This window comes from Chiloscyllium plagiosum, unplaced genomic scaffold (genome assembly GCF_037043375.1).
Source record: "Chiloscyllium plagiosum isolate Xiang-an unplaced genomic scaffold, Cpla_swu_hap1 HiC_scaffold_45, whole genome shotgun sequence".
Lineage (NCBI taxonomy): Eukaryota > Metazoa > Chordata > Chondrichthyes > Orectolobiformes > Hemiscylliidae > Chiloscyllium > Chiloscyllium plagiosum.
Window position 1 is genome coordinate 5279629 of NW_028270183.1, and position 20635 is coordinate 5300263.

Consider the following 20635-nt stretch of genomic DNA (forward strand, 5'->3'; position numbering starts at 1 on the left):
CTGATGTTTCAATAAAACTTCAAATTAAGTTATTGTGATTTCAAAACATTGACCAAATTTTATACAAGAAATGGGGTGGCTAGCCCTACTGCCTTACAGCGCCAGGGAACCAGGTTCGATTCCACCCTTTGGTCACTGTGTGGAGTTTGCTGCCACTATCCAAAGATATGCAGGTTAGGGTGAATTGGCCATGCTAAAATACCCATAGTGTTCAGGGATATGTATGTTAGGTGCATTAGTCAGGGGTAAATGTAGGATAATACGTCAGTGTGGACTTGTTGGGCCAAATGGCCTGTTTCCACACTCTAAGGATTCTATGAAGTAGTAGTAACAGAAATTGATGTGTTTATCACAAAGGCATAGTCCTGAATACTGCATTGATAATTCAAATTTAATCATAATTAAAAAGGATTTTTAAAAACTTCCATTCACACATCATTCACAAAAGCAGTAGTATGGAAACTTATTGCACTGTCCCTCACTTACATAGCTGAATCATGAGGTTTTCTTTAAACTGATTTTTAATTGAATGGGAGGCTTGCAGCTTTTCCACTGGTGCTTTTAAGAGTCACCAATTAAAGTGGAGATGTTCTCAGTTACAGGATTGGGACCTGGGTACAGGCACATGATCAATGTTACAGGGTGGGGGAACAAGAAAGCGTTTTTAATTACATTGGAATCCAGGCAGTTTCCTTCACTTTCTTTCATGGAACAAGGTCTGATTGATTGGTAGATAGAAGCCTAATCCGTCAAATGTATTAAAAAGTGAACAAACTCCCAAATGTGGCTGGGCGCTTGGATGAAGACAGAAGATGATGATAAAGTCATCTGTCATATTAAGGCATCATCGAGTGAAGTATGAAAACAGCAGCAGACGCCAACCTGACAATGACATTGTCCCTGGGAAAACCACACAGTGGACAGATTTGGACTTTCCATGTGCTTGATTGGTTGGTCCACAGTATTCCCACATTCCCCTCTCTTCCCAGTATAGGGCGGTTATAGGTACTGGATGCGAACACGGAATGTGCGGATCTCCATTGGATTGAGGACCACCTCGTGCTTGGAGCTATCCTTACAGCTGGAAGCTGACTTGACACTGTCCTTCTCTGAAAGGTGGGAAGAGAAGACCATCAAAGTATTAGTTAGAACATGCAGCACAGAGACAAGTCAAATAGAAAGAAAATACTGCAAATGATTGAGAAAGAGATAACATTGAGTCTGATTGTGGTTGTGAAGAATCATCATACTGAACTCTCAAATCATTAACTCTTTTCTCTCTACCTGGATGCTGCTAGACCTGCTGATCCTCCAGCATGGAATCAGACTATTCAATCCAACTACCCCCTGACAGTATTTCATATTCCACATCAATCATTAGTACAGAAGTTGAGCAGTTAACACTTCAGCCTTCAGATAGAGAGCGACCTAACTCTGTCCCATCTCCTCTTGGCCTACAGAAGTCTACCAATCTGATTTCTAATTAATAATTGCCATCAATCGCCATTTGTGAACAGATTTCTAAACCGTCATCCTCACTATAGAAGTGTATCTAATTTCGTTCTAATGTTTAGACTCTGCTGTTTAACTCTCCAGCAAAAACACATTTGTGTCAATCCTCTTCATTTACTTTGATATTTTAAACTTGGATCAAATCATGATTTATTGTTCTCTGTTTAAGGGAATACAGACTTTGTTTACTCTCTGCTCGAAATCAAGGCTTTGTTCTTTTAAACCCGTGCTGCACTAGGACATGATATCTTTGCTGAGGTGTGCTCCCAATCTGTATCCTCTAACCAGGGCTTTAAACAGCTGAATCTTGACTGTTTCCCTAGAGGGGCCAGTATGCCTTAATCTTTGGATTATACTCTATCTGTTCTTGAGATTTTACCAATAAACCTTCAGTCTGTTTTGCCCCCCCCCCCGAGTTAGAAATTAATCTGTTTTTACATCATCCTTTTAATTGATTTTCCTACACTAAAATCACAGATTTGATTCCCCCAACCCCCTGTCTTTATTAACAGCTTTTGGTTTTCTATACAGCCACTGGGGGACAGGATGATGAGGTGGAGCAGGACAGTGAAAACAAGGCAGTGTGTTTCTGACCCAGAGGCTGGGCGACCAACCTGGTCCAGTTCTCCATTTGAGTCTAGACACGTCCTCTTTCCGCTGGTTGAAGCCCAGAGACATTTCCTCAACAGAAATGATCTTGAAAGTAGAAAACAAATTCTGAAGGGAGAAGCAGAGAGAAAGCCAGGGTAAGGCCATCGGTGTACAATCAGACATTTCCCATGTCCTTGTTGATTCTGCTCTCTAGCTGGATGGCCCTAAGCAGCTAGTCTCAGAGTGGGGTTAAGAGAGTACAGCAGGGTATTTGATCACCGTTGGCATCAGTAACAATTAAACCATGCCTTTTATTCCGAGTTGTTTTAGAGCGACTGAGGGCAGGGACTCTGTCTGCTCAAGGCCTACCACCAGAGGGAATTCTCAGAATGGGTGTGTGTGTCAGGATTTGGTATCTCATGGGCCAGAGCTTTACAGATGATTCTAACAACAAGTCTGTCATAGACTGTCCCCGATCTCGACTTGGCTGTGTTCCACAGGCCTCTGCTTCCCAGCCAGTGGTGTACAGGTCAAAACCTTCCTGCTCTGGCATGGAGCTTGGTACAAAGAAACTGGATCAGGCCATTTGGCCCATCAAGCCGGTACAGCCCTTCAATGTGATCATAGCTGACTAAATAAATACTTTAATTCGTTTCACGCATTCCATCCCCCATAACCCTGTCTAGCGTTTATACAGGATAGATGTAATGAAGGGCTCATGTTATGATCCTATCCTGGTCTCTTATCTTCCAGAGAGAGGGGATTAGAGTTTCAAATCAGTTAATGGCATTGGCTCTCCCTCCTCTTGTCGTCTCCTCCCTACCGTAACCAGAACGAGGGAACTTACAGCCAGATCCACAGTGATGGGCTTGGAGTAGACACTGCTTTCCCCCATTTCAAACTGGTGTTCCAGCCGGATGAGGAAGGATTGGGAATCCCACTGAGCCAGAGTTAGGAGATGGACGTTAGGGGGTAACTCCTCCTTCAGGGCCGAGAACTGGAAATGTTCAGAAAACAAGCAAAGGTCACAGGAATAGCAGAGAAAGTAATCTTAGAATTTCTACCCTATGGGCCTTCAGCCCAACAAGTCCACGCTGATTCTCCAAAAAGTGTCCCACCTAAACACATTCCCCATGACTCTACATTTAACCCTGACAAATGTACCTAACCTACACATCCATGAACACTGAGCAATTTAGCATGGCCAATTCATCCTAACTGGTACTTCTTTGGATTGTAGGTGGAAACCCCCGCAGACATGGGGAGAATGTGCAAACTCCACACAGACAATGCTAACTACTGAGCCACCATGCCATCTTAATGAACTTGTATCAGTGAGATTACAACATAGAAACAGCAGACCCCTCCCCAAACACACTATCATCCTTTCTCCCCCGTAATCACAGTTAATGCCATTTTCCTCAGGCAGTCCATGGGATACTCAATTCCACACTCTCTGGATGAAGACTGTTTTCCTGAATTTCCCATTGGGTTTATTAATGACCGTTATTTCTAAATCCTAGGTCTGGCTTCTCTCGAGTGTCAACCTAATCAAACTCTTTCAAGAAACAATTTTTTTTACAGTAAATTAAAGTCAGGCTGTGCCTCTGCCTTCTCTCTTATCCACAGATCTTTTGGTAGATATTAATGTGGACTGTGGTTACAGCTGAGATACCAAAGTATGAGCCAGAGGAACTGGTTATTGACAGGAAGCAGCATCTCTCCTGCAGTGTTGGCCATGAGTACCGATATTAAAGTAGACACCACTGTAACTCTGTTGCCTGAGCTTCCATTTCCCTGGCCTCAGACACGTAGACCAAGCCAGGAGCTGGATTACCTCTGCAATGTGTTTCGGCCGGGAGCTGTAAGCTGTCCCTGTGCCCTGGGCCATTACTGTCCATGGTGCCATGTACTCTGCCTGTGCCTGTAGCCTGTGGAGTTCAGCAGAGGCATTGACTGTGTCGAGAAAGACAAGGTGCTTTCCTCGTACGACCAGCCCTTTGCCGTCGTAACCCGGCTCTGACAGAGCTTCCCCGACACCTCGGTTATCATCGCGGAGCAGTCTCCGGTGAACCTGTTGTGATAAATGCACAATGTCAGTAACGTAGGAGTCTGGTTGCTGGGTCATCGTTCACCCTATTCAGGGCAGGCTAACACCCGATCAACACTCATTCCAACCCCATCACAGCTGGAGCAGGCATTAAATCCCTGTTTCCCCCGATACAGTAAGGACCAATCTAACCCACAGCCAGCCCCCACCGTAGGATCCCAGAAGCTTTCGACCTTCCTTCCATCGCACTGGTGCCTGGGAATCTCTAGCCCTCTGAGTGTCTGTCCTTGGTGTGTGCTTCAAGAACCTGCAGGTTGCTACCCACCCAGTTTATCTGCTTTATGAGCACATTTTCCAGGATCTGAAAACCAAGGAGTGGGAATCAAACCCAGAGTCTCTGCCTTAAAGACAGGTAAATGACCCACTATCTCCCCCTACAGGGGATTGTTCTGATCCCAGCCTGAAATCGAGCTTGATAAAAATTATAATGAGCTGGTCTTTCACTGAAACGCAAACACACAGTGCTACAGCTTTGGACTTAACAATAGAACACAAAAACAATAAAATGGAACAAACCAAACTATTTACACAAAACACAAACCTACAGCTTTCAAAATTAAAGAGAAAAACCTTCTCTGTAGTTTAACAGGAGCTTCAATTCCTCATAAAAACCATGAAATGTCAGAGCAGAATTCGGTCATTTGGCCCATTCTGTTTGCTCTACCATTCTGGTATGGCTCACGTGTTTCTCAACCCCAAGCTGCTGCCTTTTCCCCATAAAGTTTGATCCCCTCAGTAATCAAGAACCTCTGTCTCAATTACTTAAATGACTAATCTAATAACCTCATCCTTGAATCATCATACAACTGAGGCTAGACTTTCTTGGCTTCAAATAATCCCTTTGGTGTTTTAACCAACATGCTTGGTCTGGAAGGTTATACTACACTGAGGTAACCAATTTCTAAACTCTTCCCCTTCTTTAGGAGTAACTGTCTTACACACCCAGCTGCAGCCAAGCCTCCTGCAAAACTGACCAATTCCAAAATGGCTTCCTTCTAGCTCTGAGATTTTCCCCGAAGCCAACAAACAATTCCAGAATCTTCAACAGAAACCTAATATTTATTCATAAAACTCACCCACTGAAAACAAAAACGCATTACTCCCCAGGAAGTCACTCTCTCCCATACTGTGTTACAATACATCACCATGATTATAAAAATATTTGTACATTAATCATTAAACCCCCTCATAGACAGATCAAACTCACAACTTTAAAATAAATTAAATATAAATAACAGCTTCTATCACCAGGATGAGTTAATTAACGAATTCACCACTGAATGGGCTATTTGCGACCAAAGCTATTGCTCTCAATTCCATCTTCGCTTACTTTGTTCACAATCCTTCTGCCACCCCCACCCCCCCATCCATCTCAAGAGGGGAATAACTGAACAAGATTTACCATGAGCTCCAAGGACCCATCTTTGATGCTGCTTCCTCCTTGTGATCGATCAGTCAATACAGTCAACTGCATCTTGCTGTCCTGAATTAGAAAAGGTACCAACATTTCAAACCTGCAGAGGGGCTGTGTGCCAAAACAGTGGCCATTGAAATTAGCGTATCTCAGCTGCTGTGAGAGCAGGAGAGAGATCGTTAGCTGGGACCATGCCTCCGCCTGTCTCCCTTACAGCGAGGGAGTATGTGTGTGTGTGCGCCCGCCCGCGCGCGGGGCTGGGAATGAAGGCAGAATCACAATTGGATGTGATGCATACAATGGTGGAATAGCTAGTTGATACTTTATGGAAACATTGAGGAGATATACTGTAGGGTGAGAGTATGCCCATAGGCTGTACCCCAACAAAGGCAGTGAGTCGAGAATACTGCTTTGCTGTGAATGGTTTTGGGAGCAGGGGGTGGTGGTGTAGGATCCCTTGTGAGACTGTGGGGTTAAAGCTGAAATACAACAAGGCTTTCACCTTCATGTAAATCCGGCTGTTCACCGGGAAGTAGTTTCCAGCAACAGGCTCCGTTTGTTCAAGTTTCCACGTCGGTCGATAATCTCTCCTTGGAGCACAAGGACAGGTTAGAATGCAGTATACAGCATAGATTCAACAAACACTCTCTCTCCTTCCTGTCAATCAGTTTCCGAGATATCAGTACACACGTCAGGAGCAGGAGGGACTTGAACCTAGATTTCCCAATCCAGCGATACAGGAAGTCCCAATGCACCACAGACCCTTCGGCCCAACCATTCCATGCTGACCATAACCCCAAACTAAACGAGTCCCACCTGCCTGCTCCTGGTTCATATCCCCCTAAACCTTTCCTATTCATGGGCATATCCAAATGTCTTTTAACATTATAACTGTACCTGCATGCACCACAGTTCATTCCACACACTAATCACTCTCTGTGGAAACAATTTGCCCCTCATGTCCTTTTTAAATCTTGCTTCTCTCACCACAAAAACATGACCCCTAGGTTTGAACACCCCCAGCCTAGGGAAAAGACCCTCATCATTAACCTCATCTAAGCCCCTTACGATTTTATAAATCTCTGTAAGGTCACTCCTCAACTTCCTATGCTGCAGAGATATTATGACACACGTCTGGAGCAGGTGGAGCTTGAACCTGGGTCTCTTGGTCCAGAGATGGGGACAGTACCATTATACTCGTTTAGATGATTAGTGACATATTTCCCCCAAAGACACCCCCCCCACCCCACCCAATGCTTTATGACATTCCTGTTCTTTGACTGCCATTGGATAATGTGAATGGCCCAATCACTGGGCAGCTCTGCAGCAGATCCCACATGGATTGTGATATTGATGGCTGACGGGATTTGAGTTTTCACTTCACACACGGTCAGTTGTGACTCAGCGGTAACCTCTGCCCTCTGAACCCAGGCTGACCATCCGAGTACTGAGCTGTGACCGTCATCAATCAGGTGAGATATTAAACGAAGGATCCTGCTGCTGTCTCTTGCAGGGCTGTATCAGGCCCTGTGGCCAGAATTCACTCCGTAACCAACATTTCATTTTAAAAATCATTCATGGGTCAGCATTTACTGCCTAAATGATAATTAAACTCAACCACATTGCTATGGGTCTGGAGTCACATGTAGGCCAGACCCAGGAAGGACAGCCATAGTGAGGTTCGAACTGGGTTTCCAAGATCATTGCCTGGGTCTCGGGATTTATAGTCAAGCCATAACAGCAGTAGGCCATCACCTCCCTCTGTCCTTCCTGTCTGTGGGAGCTTGCTTTGTAGAAACTGGTTGCTATGCTTCATTCATTGCAGCATCATTTCGTAAGAACTCAGTTCACTGCAAGGCAGTTTGGGATGTTGTGAAGTCAAGAACGATATTATAGAAATGCAGCTCTTGAGGGAGTTAGCTGCAGGTTCTAAACAACAGGAGTTTCATCCACAGCATCAGCTGGTGGCTGGAAGTCAATGACTACACTTCTCCAGGCAACTGTTTCCATCGGGAATTTCCCACCTTACCTCCGGGTGAGGATCTCTCTGCCGTTGGAATCCGTGTAGAAAATGCCCTCGGTTTTTAACGACGTGTCAAAGCGGCTGATAACTTCCTTGCCAATTCCATCACTAACGTTTCAGAGAGAGAATGGAAACAGAATTAAACCCAAGGCATACGGACAGGAGTAGGCCATCCTGTCCATCAAATCCGCTCCACCATTCAATGATCATCCTTAACTCCACCTTAGACTTAAAAACCTGTCTATCTCAGCCTTGATACGCGTCATCACTCAGTCTCCACAGCTCTCTGCGGTAAAGTATTCCACAGATTCACTCCCCTCTGAAGAAATTCCTCCCTATCTCTGCCTTAAATGTGCGACCGCCTTCCTCTGAGAGTCTGCCCTCTGGTCCTAGACTCTTCCACAAGAAGAAAATCTCTCCACATCTACCCTCACAAGCCTCCTAAATAACCATATGTTTTCCGGTGAGTTTACCCCTTGTCGAAATTAAGCCGACACTGACGTCAGAGGGTAAGGGATAGAGCTGAGGTCCTATGACACTATCCCCTGGAGCTGCTGTGTTTAAAGATGGACCCCACAGTGAATCTCTCTGACAGTGCGGGACACTCGCACTCCCTGACACACCAGCAATAGGCAGCGGCTCTGTTCCCAGGTCCACCTTGAGCCCTGGCTGTATCCTATAGGAATTCCGGATACTTACCCATCTGGAATTGGCCCCACGGTCCACTCGAGTTCAACAAACTGCTGGTCTTTGTACAGCCGAACAACTTGGGAGCACCACGCTGAAAAATTTTGATAAACTTCCTGGAATAAATCCGTCTTCAAAACGGATTAAAAAAAAGAATACATTATATCGGCTATATCCCGCGAGGAATAACCTCCCACTATCCCATTTCCCAAACCAGACAGCCCGGCAGGACTACCACACACACACTTTGGACAGTCCGCACCAAGGGAGTGCGGAGGGTCAGTGCTGAGGGATTGCAGCACTGTCAGAGGGTCAATGCTGAGGTAGCGGCGCACTGTCAGAGGGTCAGTGCTGAGGGAGTGCCGCACTGTCAGAGGGTCAGTGCTGAGGGAGCGCCGCACTGCCAGAGGGTCAGTGCTGAGGGAGTGGGCACTGTCAGAGGGTCAATGCTGACGTAGTGCCGCACTGTCGGAGGTTCAGTGCTGAGGGAGTGCCGCACTGTCGGAGGGTCAGTGCTGAGGGAGCGCCGCACTGTCAGAGGGTCAGTGCTGAGGGAGCGCCGCACTGTCAGAGGGTCAGTGCTGATGGAGCGCCGCACTGCCAGAGGGTCAGTGCTGAGGGAGTGCTATACTATCGTAGGGTCAGTGCTGAGGGAGTGCTTTACTGTGGTAGAGTCAGTGCTGAGGGAGCGCCGCACTGTCATAGGGTCGGTGCTGAGGGAGTGGGCACTGTCAGAGGGTCAATGCTGACGTAGTGCCGCATTGTCAGAGGTTCAGTGCTGAGGGAGCGCCGCACTGTCGGAGGGTCAGTGCTGAGGGAGCGCCGCACTGTCAGAGGGTCAGTGCTGATGGAGCGCCGCACTGCCAGAGGGTCAGTGCTGAGGGAGTGCTATACTATCGTAGGGTCAGTGCTGAGGGAGTGCTATACTATCGTAGGGTCAGTGCTGAGGGAGTGCCGCACTGTCAGAAGGGCAGTGCTGAGGGAGTGCTGCACTGTCAGAGGGGCAGTGCTGAGGGAGTGCCGCACTGTCAGAGGGGCAGTGCTGAGGGAGTGCCGCACTGTCAGAGGGGCAGTGCTGAGGGAGTGCCGCACTGTCAGAGGGGCAGTGCTGAGGGAGTGCCGCCCTGTCAGAGGGGCAGTGCTGAGGGAGTGCCGCACTGTCAGAGGGGCAGTGCTGAGGGAGTGCCGCCCTGTCAGAGGGGCAGTGCTGAGGGAGTGCCGCCCTGTCAGAGGGGCAGTGCTGAGGGAGTGCCGCCCTGTCAGAGGGGCAGTGCTGAGGGAGTGCCGCCCTGTCAGAGGGGCAGTGCTGAGGGAGTGCCGCCCTGTCAGAGGGGCAGTGCTGAGGGAGTGCCGCCCTGTCAGAGGGGCAGTGCTGAGGGAGTGCCGCCCTGTCAGAGGGGCAGTGCTGAGGGAGTGCCGCCCTGTCAGAGGGGCAGTGCTGAGGGAGTGCTGCCCTGTCAGACGGGCAGTGCTGAGGGAGTGCCGCCCTGTCAGAGGGGCAGTGCTGAGGGAGTGCCGCCCTGTCAGAGGGGCAGTGCTGAGGGAGTGCCGCCCTGTCAGAGGGGCAGTGCTGAGGGAGTGCCGCCCTGTCAGAGGGGCAGTGCTGAGGGAGTGCCGCCCTGTCAGAGGGGCAGTGCTGAGGGAGTGCCGCCCTGTCAGAGGGGCAGTGCTGAGGGAGTGCCGCCCTGTCAGAGGGGCAGTGCTGAGGGAGTGCCGCCCTGTCAGAGGGGCAGTGCTGAGGGAGTGCCGCCCTGTCAGAGGGGCAGTGCTGAGGGAGTGCCGCCCTGTCAGAGGGGCAGTGCTGAGGGAGTGCCGCCCTGTCAGAGGGGCAGTGCTGAGGGAGTGCCGCCCTGTCAGAGGGGCAGTGCTGAGGGAGTGCCGCCCTGTCAGAGGGGCAGTGCTGAGGGAGTGCCGCCCTGTCAGAGGGGCAGTGCTGAGGGAGTGCCGCCCTGTCAGAGGGGCAGTGCTGAGGGAGTGCCGCCCTGTCAGAGGGGCAGTGCTGAGGGAGTGCCGCACTGTCAGAGGGGCAGTGCTGAGGGAGTGCCGCCCTGTCAGAGGGGCAGTGCTGAGGGAGTGCCGCACTGTCAGAGGGGCAGTGCTGAGGGAGTGCCGCACTGTCAGAGGGGCAGTGCTGAGGGAGTGCCGCACTGTCAGAGGGGCAGTGCTGAGGGAGTGCCGCACTGTCAGAGGGGCAGTGCTGAGGGAGTGCCGCCCTGTCAGAGGGGCAGTGCTGAGGGAGTGCCGCCCTGTCAGAGGGGCAGTGCTGAGGGAGTGCCGCCCTGTCAGAGGGGCAGTGCTGAGGGAGTGCCGCCCTGTCAGAGGGGCAGTGCTGAGGGAGTGCCGCCCTGTCAGAGGGGCAGTGCTGAGGGAGTGCCGCCCTGTCAGAGGGGCAGTGCTGAGGGAGTGCCGCACTGTCAGAGGGGCAGTGCTGAGGGAGTGCCGCACTGTCGGAGGGGCAGTGCTGAGGGAGTGCCGCACTGTCGGAGGGGCAGTGCTGAGGGAGTGCCGCCCTGTCGGAGGGGCAGTGCTGAGGGAGTGCCGCCCTGTCGGAGGGGCAGTGCTGAGGGAGTGCCGCCCTGTCGGAGGGGCAGTGCTGAGGGAGTGCCGCCCTGTCGGAGGGGCAGTGCTGAGGGAGTGCCGCCCTGTCGGAGGGGCAGTGCTGAGGGAGTGCCGCCCTGTCGGAGGGGCAGTGCTGAGGCAGCGCCGCACTGTCCGAGGGTCAGTGCTGAGGGAATGCCGCACTATCATAGGGTCAGTACTGAGGGAGTGGGCACTGTCAGAGGGTCAATGCTGACGTAGTGCCGCACTGTCAGAGGTTCAGTGCTGAGGAGTGCCGCATTGTCGGTGCGTCAGTGCTGAGGGAGTGCCTCACTGTCGGAGGGTCCGTGCTGAGGGAGTGCCTCACTGTCGGAGGGTCAGTGCTGAGGGAGTGCCTCACTGTCGGAGGGTCAGTGCTGAAGAAGTGCCTCACTGTCGGAGGGTCAGTGCTGAGGGAATGCCTCACTGTCGGAGGGTCAGTGCTGAGGGAATGCCTCACTGTCGGAGGGTCAGTGCTGAGGGAATGCCGCACTATCATAGGGTCAGTACTGAGGGAGTGGGCACTGTCAGAGGGTCAATGCTGACGTAGTGCCGCACTGTCAGAGGTTCAGTGCTGAGGAGTGCCGCATTGTCGGTGCGTCAGTGCTGAGGGAGTGCCTCACTGTCGGAGGGTCCGTGCTGAGGGAGTGCCTCACTGTCGGAGGGTCAGTGCTGAGGGAGTGCCTCACTGTCGGGGGGTCAGTGCTGAGGGAGTGCCTCACTGTCGGAGGGTCAGTGCTGAGGGAATGCCTCACTGTCGGAGGGTCAGTGCTGAGGGAGTGCCTCACTGTCGGAGGGTCAGTGCTGAGGGAGCGCCGCACTGTCGGAGGGTCAGGGCTGAGGGAGCGCCGCACTGTCGGAGGGTCAGTGCTGAGGGAGCGCCGCACTGCCGGAGGGTCAGTGCTGAGGGAGCGCCGCACTGCCGGAGGGTCAGTGCTGAGGGAGCGCCGCACTGCCAGAGGGTCAGTGCTGAGGGAGCGCCGCACTGCCAGAGGGTCAGTGCTGAGGGAGCGCCGCACTGCCAGAGGGTCAGTGCTGAGGGAGCGCCGCACTGCCAGAGGGTCAGTGCTGAGGGAGCGCCGCACTGCCAGAGGGTCAGTGCTGAGGGAGCGCCGCACTGCCAGAGGGTCAGTGCTGAGGGAGCGCCGCACTGCCAGAGGGTCAGTGCTGAGGGAGCGCCGCACTGCCAGAGGGTCAGTGCTGAGGGAGCGCCGCACTGCCAGAGGGTCAGTGCTGAGGGAGCGCCGCACTGCCAGAGGGTCAGTGCTGAGGGAGCGCCGCACTGCCAGAGGGTCAGTGCTGAGGGAGCGCCGCACTGCCAGAGGGTCAGTGCTGAGGGAGCGCCGCACTGCCAGAGGGTCAGTGCTGAGGGAGCGCCGCACTGCCAGAGGGTCAGTGCTGAGGGAGCGCCGCACTGCCAGAGGGTCAGTGCTGAGGGAGCGCCGCACTGCCAGAGGGTCAGTGCTGAGGGAGCGCCGCACTGCCAGAGGGTCAGTGCTGAGGGAGCGCCGCACTGCCAGAGGGTCAGTGCTGAGGGAGCGCCGCACTGCCAGAGGGTCAGTGCTGAGGGAGCGCCGCACTGCCAGAGGGTCAGTGCTGAGGGAGCGCCGCACTGCCAGAGGGTCAGTGCTGAGGGAGCGCCGCACTGCCAGAGGGTCAGTGCTGAGGGAGCGCCGCACTGCCAGAGGGTCAGTGCTGAGGGAGCGCCGCACTGCCAGAGGGTCAGTGCTGAGGGAGCGCCGCACTGCCAGAGGGTCAGTGCTGAGGGAGCGCCGCACTGCCAGAGGGTCAGTGCTGAGGGAGCGCCGCACTGCCAGAGGGTCAGTGCTGAGGGAGCGCCGCACTGCCAGAGGGTCAGTGCTGAGGGAGCGCCGCACTGCCAGAGGGTCAGTGCTGAGGGAGCGCCGCACTGCCAGAGGGTCAGTGCTGAGGGAGCGCCGCACTGCCAGAGGGTCAGTGCTGAGGGAGCGCCGCACTGCCAGAGGGTCAGTGCTGAGGGAGCGCCGCACTGCCAGAGGGTCAGTGCTGAGGGAGCGCCGCACTGCCAGAGGGTCAGTGCTGAGGGAGCGCCGCACTGCCAGAGGGTCAGTGCTGAGGGAGCGCCGCACTGCCAGAGGGTCAGTGCTGAGGGAGCGCCGCACTGCCAGAGGGTCAGTGCTGAGGGAGCGCCGCACTGCCAGAGGGTCAGTGCTGAGGGAGCGCCGCACTGCCAGAGGGTCAGTGCTGAGGGAGCGCCGCACTGCCAGAGGGTCAGTGCTGAGGGAGCGCCGCACTGCCAGAGGGTCAGTGCTGAGGGAGCGCCGCACTGCCAGAGGGTCAGTGCTGAGGGAGCGCCGCACTGCCAGAGGGTCAGTGCTGAGGGAGCGCCGCACTGCCAGAGGGTCAGTGCTGAGGGAGCGCCGCACTGCCAGAGGGTCAGTGCTGAGGGAGTGGGCACTGTCTGAGGGTCAATGCTGACGTAGTGCTACACTGTCAGAGGTTCAGTGCTGAGGAGTGCCGCACTGTCGGAGGGTCAGTGCTGATGGAGCGCCGCACTGTCAGAGGGTCAGTGCTGATGGAGCACCGCACTGCCAGAGGGTCAGTGCTGAGGGAGTGCTGTACTGTCGTAGGGTCAGTGCTGAGGGAATGGGCACTGTCGGAAGGTCAGTGCTGAGGGAGTGCCGCACTGTCAGAGGGTCAGTGCTGAGGGAGTGCCACACTGTCAGAGGGTCAGTGCTGAGGGAGTGGGCACTGTCGGAAGGTCAGTGCTGAGGGAGTGCCGCACTGTCAGAGGGTCAGTGCTGAGGGAGTGCCACACTGTCAGAGGGTCAGTGCTGAGGGAGTGGGCACTGTCGGAAGGTCAGTGCTGAGGGAGTGCCGCACTGTCAGAGGGTCAGTGCTGAGGGAGTGCCGCACTGTCAGAGGGTCAGTGCTGAGGGAGCGCCACACTGTCAGACGGTCAGTGCTGAGGGAGCACCGCACTGCCAGAGGGTCAGTGCTGAGGGAGCGCCGCACTGCCAGAGGGTCAGTGCTGAGGGAGCGCCGCACTGCCAGAGGGTCAGTGCTGAGGGAGCGCCGCACTGCCAGAGGGTCAGTGCTCAGGGAGCGCCGCACTGCCAGAGGGTCAGTGCTGAGGGAGCGCCGCACTGTCATAGGGTCAGTGCTGAGTGAGTGCCGCACTGTCATAGGGTCAGTGCTGAGGGAGTGGGCACTGTCTGAGGGTCAATGCTGACGTAGTGCTACACTGTCAGAGGTTCAGTGCTGAGGAGTGCCGCACTGTCGGAGGGTCAGTGCTGATGGAGCACCGCACTGCCAGAGGGTCAGTGCTGAGGGAGTGCTATACTGTCGTAAGGTCAGTGCTGAGGGAATGGGCACTGTCGGAAGGTCAGTGCTGAGGGAGTGCCGCACTGTCAGAGGGTCAGTGCTGAGGGAGCGCCGCACTGTCAGAAGGTCAGTGCTGAGGGAGCGCCGCACTGTCAGAAGGTCAGTGCTGAGGGAGCGCCGCACTGTCAGAGGGTCAGTGCTGAGGGAGCGCCGCACTGTCAGAGGGTCAGTGCTGAGGGAGCGCCGCACTGTCAGAGGGTCAGTGCTGAGGGAGCGCCGCACTGTCAGAGGGTCAGTGCTGAGGGAGCGCCGCACTGTCAGAGGGTCAGTGCTGAGGGAGCGCCGCACTGTCAGAGGGTCAGTGCTGAGGGAGCGCCGCACTGTCAGAGGGTCAGTGCTGAGGGAGCGCCGCACTGTCAGAGGGTCAGTGCTGAGGGAGCGCCACACTGTCAGACGGTCAGTGCTGAGGGAGCACCGCACTGCCAGAGGGTCAGTGCTGAGGGAGCGCCGCACTGTCAGAGGGTCAGTGCTGAGGGAGCGCCGCACGGTCAGAGGGTCAGTGCTGAGGGAGCGCCGCACTGTCAGAGGGTCAGTGCTGAGGGAGCGCCGCACTGTCAGAGGGTCAGTGCTGAGGGAGCGCCGCACTGTCAGACGGTCAGTGCTGAGGGAGCACCGCACTGCCAGAGGGTCAGTGCTGAGGGAGCGCCGCACTGTCAGAGGGTCAGTGCTGAGGGAGCGCCGCACGGTCAGAGGGTCAGTGCTGAGGGAGCGCCGCACTGTCAGAGGGTCAGTGCTGAGGGAGCGCCGCACTGTCAGAGGGTCAGTGCTGAGGGAGCGCCGCACTGTCAGAGGGTCAGTGCTGAGGGAGCGCCGCACTGTCAGAGGGTCAGTGCTGAGGGAGCGCCGCACTGTCAGACGGTCAGTGCTGAGGGAGCGCCGCACTGTCAGAGGGTCAGTGCTGAGGGTGTGCCGTGCTGTCGTAGGATCAGCGCTGAGGGAGCGCCGCACTGTCAGAGGGTCAGTGCTGTCGGAGTGCCGCATTGTCGGAGGGTCTGTGCCGCGCTGTCAGAGGGTCAGTGCCGCATTGTCAGTGGGTCAACGCCGAGGGGGCACCGCGCTGTCAGAGGGTCAGCGCTGAGGGAGCGTCCTGCTGTCGGAAGGTCAGCGCCGAGGGAGTGTCGCGCTGTCGGAGGGTCACCACTGTGGGAGGGCCGTGCTGTCTACTGACAAGACCATCTTGCTACCTGCCCCTAATTGCCCTTAAATGGCTTGAGAGGCTGTTTCATAGGATGTTTCAAACCCCACAGTGACCATGTTGCTGTGGGTCTAGGGACATATGTAGGCCAGACCAGGGTAAGGATGGCCAATTTCCATTAGTGATCCAGATTTATAATCAATGATGAGTTTTGTGGTCAACATTATGGAGAGTAATTTTATTTAATTATACTAATTAGCTGAATTTAAAATTCCACTTGCTGTCAGGGGTGGGTCAGATGGGTCCCTGGATATACAGTATGAGCCTGTGACATTTCTACAAGACTGACACCACTGTGTGGGTGATTCCTCATGTCAGAAACCTTCTAAGTTTGCAATTTCCTATCAGAATGCTTAAAGTTGGTGCTTGTATTTCTAATAAAAACTGAATGAATGGTCCCACACTCCTCCTTACCTGGACTGTGTAGGTCTTCACGTTTTTGGCCATTGGTTGCTCCTGTTTGGGTCTGAATATATAAGCTCCCGAAGGTTGGCTGCTCACCTTATCACCCGTACTGGCAGTGTACCTGCTCAATCATATCCACACGTTCAGGGACAGCACCACACACACAGCTACAAAACTTCACAAGGAAATAGCTCAAAACTTCTCTGCTGAAGGTGACACCAATGGGCGCTGCCAGAGTCCGGACAATGGAGTGGTGAAAGGCCGCTCAACAACAGAATGCCTCACAGCTCAGACCAATTCGACCCTCAGCAGACACCAGCTGCAGTAGAAGGTCAGGAAGTGGAACTGTATCGGAATTATAGCCCAGGAGACTGCCACGGAGTTATAAAGCACGGAAACAGACCCTTTGGTCCAACTCATCCATGCTGACCAGATATCCCAATCTAATCTAGTCCCACCTGCCATCACCCGGCCCATATCCCTCTAAACCCTTCCTATTCATGTACCCATCCAGATGCCTTTTAAATGTTGTCATTGTACCAGCCTCCACCACTTCCTCTGGCAGCTCATTCCATGCACACATCACCCTCTGTGTGAAAAAGTTACCCCTTAGGTCCCTTTTAAATCTTTCCTCTGTCACCTTAAACCTATGCCCTCTAGTTCTGGACTCCCCCACCCTGGGGAAAATACCTCACCCATTTACCCTATCCATGCCCCTCACAGTTTTATAATTTCCCTCAGGGAGATGACAGGACCCTTTGCATCATCCCAGCCGACAGCTGAGAAGTGGACCTATCTCTCCTGTGTGACTCAGTCACACACCATGGGGTGCATTTACCCACTGAGCTACAGCTGTGTATAAGTGCTGTCAAGTTAAACACTCACAGGGAGAGTGGGCAGCGGGCACTGTATACAGTAAAGTGAACAATCCTGCTCTGTGTTACAAACCCCACAGTGACCAGCAGAGACTGAATGGACTGAAGATCTTCCTGTGCTCCCTCAGGCACAGAGACAGGAGATAATAGGTTCTCAAATACACCTGGTCTGAAAACGAGTTCACAAGATCACATTAATAAAAACGGAGGGGCAGAGAGAGAGAGAGAGAGAGACTACAGGATGTTACTCACCAGTGGAAACTCTGAGTAACGGGTAGAGAAAGGTTCTTGAGCAGATTCTCAATCCCACTGATGAGACCAGTGTGTGCGTCAAATGTCACTCGGATGTACTACACAGAAAACACAAGGGAGAGATTCCAACAGCAGTACTGGCTGTGTTACATTGTTAAAGCTCTCAGTGCGGGCGATGGGGTTCATGTGGTGAAACCAGATGGAGGACCAGAGCTCCACAGGCAGGAGACAGCCAAGTGGCAACAGCAACAGAGCAAGGAAGGAGTTCACCTGCTTGGGGACAGACAGGCAGACTGTCTCTCTGTCACACGGACAGGCAGACACGCTCTCTTTCTCTGTTATACGGACAGGCAGACATTCTCTCTGTCCTTGATTCCACTATCCTTAAGAGCTCTATCCATCTCTTTCTTGAAAGTATCCAGAGACTTGGCCTCCACAGCCTTCTGGGGCAGCGCATTCCACACACCCACCACTCTCTGGGTGAAGAAGTTTCTCCTCAACTCTGTTCTAAATGGCCTACCCCTTATTTTTAATCTGTGTCCTCTGGTTCGGGACTCACCCATCAGCGGAAACATGCTTCCTGCTTCCAGAGTGTCCAATCCAAGATGGAAGACAGGAAAAATTTCAGGCTGTAAGAGCTCTTTTTTTTTGAGGTATTTTAGGTGTTGGAGGTGATTTCCTCAAATTCCAGGAGCAGCAATTACTGTTTTATATGCCGTTGCATTGTTTTGGGACTTTGGGGAAAAAAAAGTCAAAACAACAGCAGTTTAAAAGGGAGAAGAGCAGACAAAGGAAGCACATGGTGAGGACAGTGAAGGAGAGAGAGAGAGAGAAAACCTGCACAGTTACCGCCTTTGCTGTTTGAATTTGTGTATCGCCGGACATCGGAGTGCATCTGGGAAAATTATCAAACAGTGAAATTCACAACTAATCTTGGAGGAACTGTTGGGCGAAGTTCACAGCACAGAATCAGATAAGTTAATTGTTGTTTTAAGTCTGTCCAAGAGAAAGGCTGCAGTAGTGAGTACAGTGGATTTGTTCTTGATTATATGTTTTTGGAGATAAGTCTCTTGATTAAACTTAAAATATAAGCCATAACTATTAATTTAACCTGGGGCAGTGTTTGTCGAGGAATAAGACAAAGTTATTTTCTGGGTCTGTAGATTGTGAAGGAGCAAAAATGGCCTTTGCAGTGATATGTACTTCTTGTCAGATGTGGGAGTTTAAAGAGAGTTTAAGGCCTACTGTGGATTATATCTTAAAATGTGTTGCTGGAAAAGCGCAGCAGGTCAGGCAGCATCCAAGGAACAGGAGAATCGATGTTTCGGGCATAAGCCCTTCTTCAGGAATGAGGAAAGTGTGTCCAGCAGGCTAAGATAAAAGGTAGGGAGGAGGGACTTGGGGGAGGGGCTTTGGAAATGCGATAGGTGGAGGGAGGTCAAGGTGAGGGTGATAGGCTGGAGTGGGGTGTGGGCGGAGAGGTCAGGAAGAAGATTGCAGGTTAGGAAGGCGGTGCTGAGTTCGAGGGATTTGACTGAGACAAGGTGGGGGGAGGGGAAATGAGGAAACTGGAGAAATCTGAGTTCATCCCTTGTGGTTGGAGGGTTCCCAGGCAGAAGATGAGGCGCTCTTCCTCCAACCGTCGTGTTGCCATGGTCTGGGGGGGGGGGGGGGGGGGGGGGTGGGACCCAGGGAGCTAGTGAGGAAAGAAAGAAATCGATCTGAGACTGGTACAGCTGAGAACAGAAGTGAGTCAAACAGTCAGGGCAGGCAGGGACAAGGTAGGACTAATAAATTAAACTGCAAGGGGCCTAACAGGGAAGGCAGATGATCTCAGGGCATGGTTAGGAACATGGGACTGGGATATCACAGCAATTACAGAAACATGGCTCAAGGATGGGCAGGACTGGCAGTTTAATGTTCCAGGATACAAATGCGACAGGAAGGATAGAAAGGGAGGCAAGAGAGGAGGGGGAGTGGCATTTTTGATAAGGGATAGCATTACAACTGTGCTGAAGGAGGATATTCCTGGAAATACATCCAGGGAAGTTATTTGGGTGGAACTGAGAAAGAAAGGGATGATCACCTTATTGGGATTGTATTATAGACCCCCCCAATAGTCAGAGGGAAATTGAGAAACAAACTTGTAAGGAGATCTCAGCTATCTGTAAGAATAATAGGGGAGTGATGGTAGGGGATTTTAACTTTCCAAACATCGACTGGGACTGCCATAGTGTTAAAGGTTTAGATGGAGAGGAATTTCTTAAGTGTGTATAAGACAATTTTCTGATTCAATATGTGGATGTACCTACGAGAGAAGGTGTAAAATGTGACCTCCGCTTGGGAAATAAGGCAGGGCAGGTGACTGAGGTGTCAGTAGGGGAGCACTTTGGGCCAGCGACCATAATTCTATTAGTTTTAAAATAGTGATGGAAAAGGATAGACCAGATCTAAAAGTTGAAGTTCTAAATTGGAGAAGGGCCAATTTTGACGGTATTAGGCAAGAACTTTCAAAAGCTGATTGGGGGCAGATGTTCGCAGGTAAAGGGATGGCTGGAAAATGAGAAGCCTTCAGAAATGAGATAACGAGAGCCCAGAGAAAGTATATTCCTGTCAGGGTGAAAGGGAAGGCTGGTAGGTATAGGGAATGCTGGATGACAAGAAATTGAGGGTTTGGTTAAGAAAAAGAAGGAAGCATATGTCAGGTACAGACAGGATAGATCGAGTGAATCCTTAGAAGAGTATAAAGGCAGTAGGAGTATACTTAAGAGGGAAATCAGGAGGGCAAAACAGGGACATGAGATAGCTTTGGCAAATAGAGCTAAAGAGAATCCAAAGGGTTTTTACAAATATATGAAGGACAAAAGGGAGAGAATAGGGCCCCTTAAAGATCAGAGCTGAAAATGTGTTGCTGGAAAAGCGCAGCAGGTCAGGCAGCATCCAAGGAATAAGAGAATCGACGTTTCGGGCGTAAGCCCTTCTTCAGGAAAGGGCTTACGCCCGAAACGTCGATTCTCCTGTTCCTTGGATGCTGCCTGACCTGCTGCGCTTTTCCAGCAACACATTTTCAGCTCTGATCTCCGGCATCTGCAGTCCTCACTTTCCCCTCAAAGATCAGCAAGGCGGCCTTTGTGTGGAGCCACAGAAAATGGGGGAGATACTAAATGAATATTTTGCATCAGTATTTACTGTGGAAAAGGATATGGAAGATATAGACTGTAGGGATATAGATGGTGACATCTTGCAAAATGTCCAGATTACAGAGGAGGAAGTGCTGGATGCCTTGAAACGGTTAAAGGTGGATAAATCCCCAGGACCTGATCAGGTGTACCTGAGAACCCTGTGGGAAGCTTGAGAAGTGATTGCTGGGCCTCTTGCTGAGATATTTGTATCATCGATAGTCACAGGTAAGGTGCCAGAAGACTGAAGGTTGGCTAACGTGGTGCCACTGTTTAAGAAGGGTGGTAAAGACAATCCAGGGAACTATAGGCCAGTGAGCCTGACATCAGTGGTGGGCAAGTTGTTGCAGGGAATCCTGAGGGACAGGATGTACATGTATTTGGAAAGGCAAGGACTGATTCGGAATAGTCAACATGGCTTTGTGCGTGGGAAATCATGTCTCACAAACTTG

At 52.5% G+C, this 20635-nt stretch overlaps 1 protein-coding gene across 1 annotated transcript in view; it reads right to left on the reverse strand.

Moving 5' to 3' along the window:
- Positions 1–810: 810 nt before the first annotated feature.
- Positions 811–20635, reverse strand: part of man2b1 (mannosidase, alpha, class 2B, member 1) — a 48228-nt gene continuing 28403 nt past the window's right edge. The window contains exons 15-24 of the mRNA XM_087983110.1: positions 17005–17102; positions 15887–15998; positions 8350–8468; positions 7657–7758; positions 6130–6217; positions 5616–5696; positions 3941–4177; positions 2951–3100; positions 2127–2229; positions 811–1109 (exon numbers count right to left, since the gene is read on the reverse strand). Of these exons, the coding sequence (XP_087839236.1) occupies positions 1000–1109; positions 2127–2229; positions 2951–3100; positions 3941–4177; positions 5616–5696; positions 6130–6217; positions 7657–7758; positions 8350–8468; positions 15887–15998; positions 17005–17102 (1200 nt within the window). The 3' untranslated portion in view covers positions 811–999. The remainder of the gene's footprint in view (positions 1110–2126; positions 2230–2950; positions 3101–3940; positions 4178–5615; positions 5697–6129; positions 6218–7656; positions 7759–8349; positions 8469–15886; positions 15999–17004; positions 17103–20635) is intronic.